This window comes from Podarcis pityusensis (assembly GCF_964106645.2).
Source record: "Podarcis pityusensis genome assembly, chromosome: Z".
Classification (NCBI taxonomy): domain Eukaryota; kingdom Metazoa; phylum Chordata; class Lepidosauria; order Squamata; family Lacertidae; genus Podarcis; species Podarcis pityusensis.
In genome coordinates this window covers 1,909,644-1,920,848 of record NC_138044.1, presented here as the reverse complement: position 1 = coordinate 1,920,848, position 11,205 = coordinate 1,909,644, and the positions used below count along the sequence as shown (strand labels likewise).

General features: G+C 47.7%; 1 protein-coding gene across 1 annotated transcript in view; it reads left to right on the top strand.

The window, feature by feature from the left end:
- Positions 1-10,234: 10,234 nt before the first annotated feature.
- PTGS1 (prostaglandin-endoperoxide synthase 1) overlaps positions 10,235-11,205 on the top strand; it is a 45,334-nt gene continuing 44,363 nt past the window's right edge. Inside the window, exons 1-2 of the mRNA XM_080990930.1 lie at positions 10,235-10,338; positions 10,469-10,531. Coding sequence (XP_080847056.1) covers positions 10,332-10,338; positions 10,469-10,531 — 70 coding nt within the window. The 5' untranslated portion in view covers positions 10,235-10,331. The remainder of the gene's footprint in view (positions 10,339-10,468; positions 10,532-11,205) is intronic.

Sequence of the window (11,205 nt, the reverse complement as noted above, 5' to 3'; positions counted from 1 at the left end):
TGTTTGCTCTCCTGCAAGAGAGTTTTAGGTTTGAGGAGTCAGTCTGGGTGACATTTGTGGATGATCCTGGACCTGTGAGGTTAGGACCAAAGAAAGAAGCTTGTTGGAGCAATCAGGCCAGCTTCTCCGTCAAGGAGAATCAGCATCCTAAAAGGGTGAGCTCTGTTGCCATAGAGACAAAAGGTGGGGCTTTTCCCACTACAACCGACCAGCTGTCTCCTCACCTAGGAGGGCCAGGGCTGCGTGTGAGAGAGTTTTGGCTGATGATGGAATCTGTAGTCTCAGTCTTGACACCTTGGGTCCATATTGGAGGAAAGGAAGAGCTATTCCCAAATATTAGATAAATAAAATATTATTTCTGACTACATAGGTTCAACTTGTAAAACACACAGAGCATTTAACAAAAAAAATATATTCTGTCAGTTGAAATGCAAATTAGAATGCTTTTAGTAAGAAAGGCAAGGGACGTGGGTGGCGCTGTGGTCTAAACCACAGAGCCTAGGACTTGCCGATCAGAAGGTCAGCGGTTCAAATCCCCACGATGGGGTGAGCTCCCGTTGTTCGGTCCCTGCTCCTGCCAACCTAGCAGTTCGAAAGCACATCAAAGTGCAAGTAGATAAATAGGTACCGCTCCGGCGGGAAGGTAAACGGCGTTTCGGTGCGCTGCTCTGGTTCGCCAGAAGCGGCTTAGTCATGCTGGCCACATGACCCGGAAGCTGTACGCCGGCTCCCTCGGCCAATAAAGCGAGATGAGTGCCGCAACCCCAGAGTCGGCCATGACTGGACCTAATGGTCAGGGGTCCCTTTACCTTTAATAAGAAAGGCAAGCAATCTTGCAAAGAAGTGTTGTTGTTTTTAATAACGGTTGCTGTGAATAATATTAATAAATAAATAAAATAAAAATATTGTTTTTCTAATTCTTCTGTGCTAATCAGTCACAATCCAACTTAAAAGCCTCACTTGGAGGGCAAGCGATTATGTCACCACTCTTCACCTGAAAAGGCCTCCTCTCTCTCTTTACCAGATGTCTTCTAAAGATGTGGTCAGCCCCAGAAGCACCTCTGTTGCAGATCTCAAGGATCTACCACAGGGGTCAGCAAACTTTTTCACCGGTGGGCCGATCCACTGTCCCTCACACCTTGTGGGGGGCCGGACTATACTTTGGGGGGGGAAAATATGAACGAATTCCTATGCCCCACAAATAACCCAGAGATGCATTTTAAATAAAAGGACACATTCTACTCATGTAAAAACACGCTGATTCCCGGACCGTCCGCGGGCCGGATTGAGAAGGCGATTGGGCCGGATTCAGCCCCCGGGCCTTAGTTTGCCTACCCATGATCTAGCATATTCCTATGGAAAAAGGGCAGTCCTTCCAAAAGATGGCTTTATTTATAAAAGAGAAGAAAGAAGGATTAATGGTTTTATATACTGAATTTCCATGTACGGAGGCAGTTATCATTGTATAGAAAGCTGATGGGTCCTGGGAACAAACAAGGTAAGGCCATCACTTCCATTCCCCTGCTTTTAGGATCTCCTGGGTCACCCAGCTGGTTTATTTTTTACAATGTGAATGCTGGATTAGAGGCAGACCCTTGGTCTGATCTTACAAGTCCCCACTAGGAGACCTGCGAATTCACAGGGGTTGCTAAATGATTAAAAGCTTTGGAGTTATGCTGATCTCTTCCTCAGGCGAGTTGCTCCATGAACTGAAAAAAATGCAGACCCTAAAATATGGACATTAAAGTCTGGCAAACCAACTCCCCTCCTTTGCTTTTAATGGGGGGGGGGGCGTGTTTCCCCACTCCCAAACACACAGTTGGGAGAAGTGGTCTGTGCAACTCAAAAGCTTGCACATTTAAAAGATGCAGGCTGTGTACACACTGCTGCACATTTCCACCTCTGGTGGGGTTTGAAGCTGAGGACACAATCCATAAGTATCCTGTAGCTTCTTAGCTCATAATCATCATTAATAATATTTATATACAGTTACAGATAGGTAGCCGTGTTGGTCTGCCATAGTCAAAAGAAAAAAAATCCTTCCAGTAGCACCTTTAAGACCAACTAAGTTAGTTCTTGGTATGAGCTTTCGTGTGCAAGCACACTTCTTCAGATACACTGAAGAATATACCAGTGTATACACTGAAGAATATACCAGTGTATCTGAAGAAGTGTGCTTGCACACGAAAGCTCATACCAAGAACTAACTTAGTTGGTCTTAAAGGTGCTACTGGAAGGATTTTTTTTCTTTTGAATATTTATATACTGCTTTATATGCAAAATCCCTGAGCACTTTAACACAGTAAGATAAAATTTTAAAGGAAAAAAAGAAAATGTATATACAGCATTTTAAACAAAATAAATAAAAACACCTCACATCACAAAAAGCAAAGAAACTGTCAATGATGATGGATTTTTATTAGGTAGATGAGGGAATATAATTAACTATATCCCACCCACCCCCCAAACCTACATGTGTGGATCAACAGTCAAAAGGATCAGCTTTTCAGCTTGTTTTTAAAAGCATGGGGCTGAGCAAAGTTTAAAATCCCATCTTAAGCGGTTTAATTGAAAGCAAAGGATTCAGCTCTTAGGCTGACCCCCGCCCCCCTTTGTAACCCCATTTATCAAAGAAACAAGCTGCAGACTGAAAAGTAAATTTAAGACATATAGTTTATACACAGTCAAGCCTTTGTCTTTAGCATGTTGCAGCCCCCCCCATCATTCAGTTTGTACAAACACGACACACACACACACGACATACGTGACACTTCTGTTATAAATTCATAGAAAATCAGCCGTACATCGGATCTGTACCATTCCACTTTATTTTACTCCATGAAGGTAGGACTATCAAAGGAGGGAGACTTGACACAAGGCAGCCAACACGTCCGCAGCAAGCCCTACCCAGTTGGCATGTCAACCTTGATGGTCCTAGACAGAAGATCATGACACTCACAAAGGACCTGAATATGGAAGTGGATTCAGTACGGACTGAAACAAAGGACAGTGACCAGCCCTTCCCTCTGGGGGCAGGAAACAGTGAACTCCTCTTTGTCCTCAGGAATGTAATCATATGGGGAGGGGGAAAGGAGGAACCGGACAGGTGACAAGACACTCAGGTTACCACCACAACTCCTCCCTGAACCCCTCCTCTTTGTGATGTATCATGATGTAGTTATGATGTAGTCTTAGGGGCGCAGCATGGGGGATTAGTAGCTAATAAAAGTTGGGGTCTTCTTTGGTTCAGGGCTTCCATCTTGTTCCACCTTGTGGCAGGTGGGAGTCCTGTTGCAACAGTCTTCAGTAAAGACCAAACCTACTGGCTGCTGTTTTTGCTCTGGTATTCCTGGCTGGTGTCCTTGTTTTTTTTGTCCAAGGGAGCCCTCAGATTTCTCAGTTAACAAGCAGCAACAGCATTAAAATAAATGCAGTAAAATACTTGTGTTTACAGTAAAAACAGCTTCAGGCTTGTGCCTAATGCTGGAGCATATTTAAAAGATAAACCCACAACAATCCAGTTTCCATCCATTTGTAAAATGGAAGCCAGACCCTCCAAGTTTCCCTATTTTCCAAGGAAGTCCCAGATTTAGAGAAGCTGTCCCAGTTTCTGATTTCATCCAGGAATGTCCCACTTTTCCTTAGGATGTCCCTATTTTCATTGGAGAAATGTTGGAGGGTATGGGAAGTTGCAGCCAGGCTCAGGCGCGTCAATTTCAGACAGCCATTGCACATGTTCAGATGACTGCAGGCACTGGTAGTGGCTTCAGTGAATTCGAGCTCTGCATGGGGAAATGAACTGGGTAGTGGGCACTGGGTGAATAAGGCACCTCCCCTCTGGAACGCACAGCATTATGTGATTTGAAAAGCAGTGTTGTTCAAATTCAACAGCAAATAATAGCAAATGCAGATGTGCACATCTGAGACAGAAGTTCCTGCCAAAATAACTGTATTTGCTTTGCTGGCCTGATATGTAAGAAGTCAGGGGGCAAAATAGCTTGGATTCCTAAGACGCAAGAAGCAGGAATGAATAAACAGTTCAGTTCACCAAACAACGTTGTCTCATTTCTGAGTGAGCAGAAGCTTAAGAGGAAGCCATATGCTTCGGACTATTTGTCCAACTAGTGTAAGAGAGGCTTCTCAGTGGCTCCTAGCCACAATGGCTATGCTTCACCTCCTTGGCTGGAGGCTGTATGCTTCGGAATACCAGTGTAGTAAACGAAAATCTGCCCTTATTCCCTTATGGGGGACACAAAAGTCCTTTGTAGGTTCTCCATCGGTCAGAGAAAATAACAGAGGCCAACCAGAGAATATTGAGAAGCAGAGCAGCTAGTAAGCCTGATCTTTATTGAACTGTTGCAGCCGGATGCTCCCCCCACACGCAGGAAAGGAGGAGGACCCAGAACCCAGGTGTGCCCACCCTTATATAGACATTTTAAATTGCCCGCCCTGGAGTCCAAGACCACCCCCAGAAACATCATACATACATCACAGAAGGGGTGTAGCTGAAGACCACCCCCCAGACACATCATACCTACATCACAGAAAGGGGTGGTCTACAACAGAAATCTGAGCGCATTGTTTACCAGAAATCTGTTGTTTACCTCCTGTCTGGCAGGTTACCTGTTAATGCTTACTTGACCGGATACCCTGGGGAGCCTGGCCAGTCTTTTGTAATGATAAATACTTAGTTCCTGAGCCAGGTCACAGGCTCACCCTATTCATACACAGACATACGCTTAAGACAGGATTTGTGAATGAAAAGACAATGGGGAGGCTTTTCCATTTTCCTTGACCTTGCAGAGAAATTATTTGGTCAGTTTGGGAGTCAAAATGGTTTCCGGGCTGTTTTCCTGTGCTGCTTCAGACATGTGGTTTATATATTTATGTACGTGTTTGCTTGGTACATTTATGAACATTTATTATATATATGAGACCTCAATTTTTTATTTCACCAGAAACCACAAGAGGAAAGAGGGCACTTGTGTTTGCAGATCTCCTCCTTGCAGATTTCCCACAATGGGCATCTGGTTGGCCACTGTGAGAACAGGATGCTGCAGGAGATGGGCCACTGGTTGGCTCCATCAAGCTCCTTATATTCTTCTGCACCCTGGGAGTAATGGGGCTTGCAGTCTAAAAACAGCTGGAGGGCACTAGGTTGGGAATGACAGCTCTACTCACCAGGGTATCTAGCAGAGACGGGTGTGGGTTACCTGATGCCTTCTAACAGGAGGTGTTTGGGATTGAACCTAAAGCTTTCTGCATACAGAGCAGATGCTTTGCCCCCGGGGTGTGGGCAGAAAGAGGGGGAGAGATGACCAAAACAGAGAGAGAGAAATGAAAGAGGTGGCAGAGAGAGAAGGAGGTGGCAGAAGGAGAGGTGGAGGAAGGGAGGCACAGAGAGAGGGGGGAGGGAGGGGAAGGTGATAGAGAGAAAAAGGTGTGGCAGAAAGGGATGGCAAAAGAGAGAGACCAAGGGCTTGCAGAAAAAGAGAGAAAACGAGGGTGGCATAGACAGCCAGGAAAGTGGTGGTAGAAAGAGAATACAGTGGTACCTCGGGTTACAGACGCTTCAGGTTGCGCGTTTTCGGGTTGCGCACTGCACCAAACCCAGAAGTACCGGAACAGGTTACTTCCAGGTTTCGGCGCTTGTGCATGTGCAGGAACACTAAATCGCGCTTTGTGCATGAGCAGAAGCACCGAATCGCAACCTGCACGTGCGCAGATGTGGTGCTGTGGGTTGCAAACGTGCCTCCCACACGGATCACGTTCGCAACCTGAGTGTCCACTGTATTTATCCCTCCAGGTGCCAGGTATGTGGGCTGAACCCTTGACAGCAAAAATGAAAAGCATAGGAATTAGGCCGCAAAGCAAGTCAAGCTACAAAGCAAGCTGGCTTCACCCTTCCTAGCCCACTTAAGAAAGAATCATGCAAGCAAGTGTAAAAGTAAGATTTACAAAGTTTATAATCATGCATTGGTTTGTAGCAACATTGGCAGTAAAAACCATTAGGGCAAAATACTTAAATTTACAATGTAACCTGCTTCAAGCATGTGCCTAAAATTGGAGAGAGCGGGGGCACGTCTGCCTCCAACACTGGTCAGAGGAAGAACAGGAAGTACTTGATGCGTCTTCCTCTCCAGGAGAGAAGGGGAAATGACATCACACAGAGCCCTCTCTGCTAATTTTATCTGCCTATCAGCAATACGGATGCGGGTGGCGCTGTGGGTTAAACCACAGAGCCTAGGACTTGCCAATCAGAAGGTCGGCGGTTTGAGTCCTTGCGACGGGGTGAGCTCCCGTTGCTCCATCCCTGCTCCTGCCAACCTAGCAGTTCGAAAGCACGTCAAAGCACGTCACCTCTGGCGGGAAGGTAAATGGCGTTTCCGTGCGCTGCTCTGGTTCGCCAGAAGCGACTTAGTCATGCTGGCCACATGACCTGGAAGCTGCACGCCGGCTCCCTTGGCCAATAAAGCGAGATGAGTGCCGCAACCCCAGAGTTGTCAGCAACTGGACCTAATGGTCAGGGGTCCCTTTACCTTTATCTTTATCAGCAATACAGCTCTTTGGTTTTAGCCCCCTCATGCTAACTAGCAAGAACACACGTTTGCTAGGTTGGGCTGCTAATCTCCCGCAAAAGGATGGTGGGAAAGAGAGAGTCACAGAAATCAAGGGGGGGGGGGGAATACTTATTTGGGCAGTTGCTCCAGGCTCTTCTAGTTTAAGCTCTGTCCAGTCCTGGCATGTTAACCTGCTTTTTCTTTCAGGGGACTCTCTCATTTTGGTGCAGCAAAGCAACCTTTCATAAACCAGCTTGGCTAGGGCAGGGGGCAGAGGTGGAATCTACTGGTCAGGGGTGGGAGCACAACCTTGTTGATAATCCCAGTAATTAGCAAAAGCAAGACAATATTAGGTAAAATAAGAAGAAAAAGGGGCTGTTGTCAATGCATGCCAGCAACTGGATTCAGTGGTTTTGGCATGCAATTTTGAAAAATTCACTGCAAAACAAACAGTGGGAAGTAGTAAATTTATGGTGGGACCGTTGAAGAACTGAAAACATTCCATTCTGTGCATATATTATGCCTGGCTCTTAAAAATTGATGGTGGCTCCCAGGAATTTGAAGTATTTTGCCTAACCTTAGAAGTGAGTTTGAAGGGTTTTAAAAAATGGTTCCATTGTTCCATTGTTCTCCTCTGGGTAAATGTGGAGGAGGAAGGAAGTGGAATGGCAGAAGGCTTTGTGTTTGTTAGGGTTGGATGAGAGAGGGGACCAGCCTTTGGCAAAGGAGATCTGCAGCTGAGTAGCTACCAGGTTAGCAGAAACAGAGAAAGGTTTTTCAAAACACTAGGGGACATCTAATGAAGCTGATGGTTGGAAGATAAAAATAAACCCTTCTCATGCAGCCATAGTCAGAGTATGGAACCCCCTCTCACATGAGGCAGTGATGTCAACAGAGACAGGTGGCTTCAAAAGAAGACTGGACTAATTCATGGAGAAGGAGAAGGCTATCAATGGCTACTAGGCAGTGTGGTGTAGCGGTTAGAGTACAGGATGCGGATCTAGGAGACTAGGGTTCGAATCCCTATTCAGCCATTAGGCTCACTGGCCCCTCACTATATAATATAATAATAATAATTTATTATTTATACCCCGCCCATCTGGCTGGGTCCCCCCAGCCACTCTGGGTGGCTTCCAACAAAACACTAAAATACAATAACCTATTAAACATTAAAAGCTTCCCTAAACAGGGCTGCCTTCAGATGTCTTCTAAATGTCAGGTAGTTGTTTATCTCTTTGACGTCTCATAGGAGGGTGTTCCACAGGGCAGGTGCCACTACCAAGAAGGCCCTCTGCCTGGTTCCCTGTAACTTGGCTTCTTGCAGTGAGGGAACCGCCAGAAGGCCCTTGGAGGGGGACCCAGGTGTCCGGGCAGAACGATGGAGGTGGAGATGCTCCTTCAGGTATACTGGACCGAGGCCGTTTAGGGCTTTAAAGGTCAGCACCAACACTTTGAATTGTACTCGGAAAAGTACTGGGAGCCAGTGTAGGTCTTTCAAGACCAGTGTTCAAGACTCACTCTCAGACTAACCTGCCTCGCAGGGTTGTTGTGTAGATAATGTGGGGAGGGATCTTCCTATGTTCTCTCTTGGGGGATGACCAACATATGTTGGACTCCTAATTCCCATCAGATTCAGGCAGTGGCTCCAGGCTGGTGGGAGACCAGTAGTATCTTCAAGGCCCCCATGGGGCTCCCACCCCTGGAATAAGCCTCAGCATAAGTGAAAACAGGAGGGGGCTTGGAAACTTTTGGACCTTGCCCAGGCGAGTCGCAAGACTGAGTCAGTCAAGGGAGGCCTTGTGAAGACCTGTTGCAATACAGCTGCTGCTTTGATGACAGATGGGGGAGGGGGAGTGCCGCCTGCTTTTGCCCCAAGCTGTCTGTGGGGCCCAGGAAGCTGCGTGCGATTCTCCTAGATAACACACCTCAGAACCCCCAGGTTCAGTCTTCTGCATCTCTAGGTAGGACTGGGAAAGGTCCCTGCCTGAAACTCTTGAGAGTTGCATTTGTAGCCCTGCACAGCAGCTGCCCACACACACACTCACACCCAGTCTTAATTTAGAATCCCTTTCGAAAAATAGCACTGGCTGTGCTGCGGAAACTTTCAGTTTCCTCTGTGTCCCCGGCTGGTGTGGCGTTGGTGCTCTGGCATGCAGGAAAGAGCCCTGTGGGTGTCTAAAAAGGTTACCCACCCTACCCTAAGACTGTGGCCTCCGTGGCCAAGGTGCCGATGTTCAGGTGCATATGCATAAGGATATAAGAAGATCACTGACATTCTGCTTCCGTGGATGCCCATGAATTATAGTGTTTCGAGGGAGGAAGGAAAACTTTTCACTACCCACTTTCTTCATGCTCTTAGGGCTATGTACGCTTTTGACCTTCTGCTTTCCCTTCAGGGGAGGGGACCACTCTTTAGGGCTCCACTGGAGCAAATGGCAATTGGGTTTCCCACAGATTCTCATTTGTTCCAATTTGACGCTAAAGAGCAGGTGTTCCATGAGAAAGTAGTGGGGCTCAGACTCATGGTTTTTAGGGGAAGTGTGGAGAGCCCTTGTTTGCCTTTTACATCCCGGGTGTCTGGGGATCAGGCCTTCCCAATAAAGGACAATCAATATTATATTTTGGGAGTGATTCATGTCTTTATGCAGCTGCCTTGTTTTATACTTTCTGGCTGTCCCATGATTGTGTTATAAAGTTTTCTGTGTTAGAAATCAATCATGGCCGGGAGTAGTTTCTTTTTGTTTTCCATTGTATTCATTATCAATATAAAAAATGGTGTGGCATAAGTAAGTTTTTATTCTGAAAGTGTGGCCCTGAGAAAAAAGTTGGAGAACCACTGGTCTAACTGTTGCACTGCTGTAACTGCTTTGAAATGAGACAGTTTATATAATCCTAAGCATATGCAAGGGAAGGGGGCAGATGCAATTGCTCACCCGCTACTCACTTTCGTAGAGGTGACAGCAAAGTTGTGAAAGTTGGCTTGCTTGCGCTCTCTCTCTCTCTCTCTCTCTCTGTGTGTGTGAAAACACTAGGTCACTGCCAGGAGTGCCAGCTTGGCTCTGTGACCGTGGATGCCCAGGGCTGTGGATGCCATGCAGTGTGACACCAAAATTTGTGGGTGCCTGGCCCCTTCATGGGGAATTTTTTCGGTGCTCGGACACCCAGGGCCCCAGCACCTATGGCTACCACACAATACCAGAAAACTCACCAGCTTGTCCCTTCCAGCTTTTGGGCAGCTCATGTGTCACACTCAAAGACTTGCAAAAAGACCCCCATCCTAGGAACACCAGAAGAGCCTGCAGGATGAGGCCAATGACCCCTGTAGTCCAGCGTCCAATTAACAAAGATGCCTGTGGGGAACCTGTAGGTAGGATCCAGGCACAAGAGTGCTCTCCCATCCTGTGGCTCTCAGGAACTGGTGTTCAGAAGCATTATTGCCTCTGACAGTGGAGGCAAGGCCATTGATTGCCTTTATCATCCATGAATTTGTCCAGTCCTCTTTTAAAGGTGGTGGCCATCACTGCCTCCTTTTCGAGGGAGTTCCACAGTTTAACTACGTGCTACGTCAGGAATTCTTTACTTCTCCAAAGAAGAACTCAAGAGCCCACCGGCACAGCCTGTGCGAACGCAGGCAGAGGCAAGACTCAGAAGGAGGAGCGTCCCACGGGGCGGGGACTTTGCTGGGCTGCCTTTGGAGCCCACAGCAGGCAGGAAAAGGCACAGTTATCTGCCTGCTGGATTTACCGTGCCTGGAGGCTCTCTCCTCTTGCAATGTACTGTAAGTCCTGGCCAAGCGCCTGGCCGCTCCCTGCTGCTGCTGCTGCCCCCTCTTCCCCCCTCCAACCCCCAAGGATTCTTCATCCTCACTCCCACCACTAACCAGCTTCCTTCTTTTTCTGACTTTGCAGGGCTACGCTGCGCTCTTCCCTTGGTGATGCTGCTAGGGGCCAGCCCTGGAAGCCTCAGCACAGGTAGGGAAACTCTTCCACCACCATCACCACCACCAAGAACACCTGCAAGCTTTTGCAGCAAACAGCTTGTGCCAGTGAGACCTTGGCAGTGTGGGTGAGAGACACACACAGAGAGAGACTAGGCACGAATGTGTGCCCTGAGGTCTCTGAGGTCAGTGGCACTGGTCATTCCTGGGTGGCTGTGAGAGAGCTGCAGTTGTTGGTCTGCAAAAGGCAAGGATGACACCCTCCCTCCCTCTGCTAGCCAGATTCCTAGGGTGAGCAGGAGGGAATGGACTTCGTTTCCATAGGCTTCTCAGAGGTGTCTGGCTGACCACTGTCAGAAACAAGATACTGGGCTGGGGGTGGGGGAAGGGTTGGTCTGATCCAGCATTTCTTCCCCCTTGCGTTTTTCGGGATGGGAATTTGATTGGAACCAGGTCTTTGCTACAGAAGAGCTCCGCTGCAGAATAAGCAGGAGAGGTTGTACTTTCACACATCCTGAATTAGGAAGCAAGAGGCTCCAGGGCATGAATATCTGGCAAAGAGGCAGGGGTTGCTTCTGAGAGGTGCTTGGCTTAGTTGTGTGGACTCGAGACCAGGCTCAGAGGAGATAGCGCATCCATTTAGGCAGTGGCGTAGCGTGGGGGTGCAGGGGGGGCCGGCCGCACCAGGCGCAACATCTGGGGGGGGCG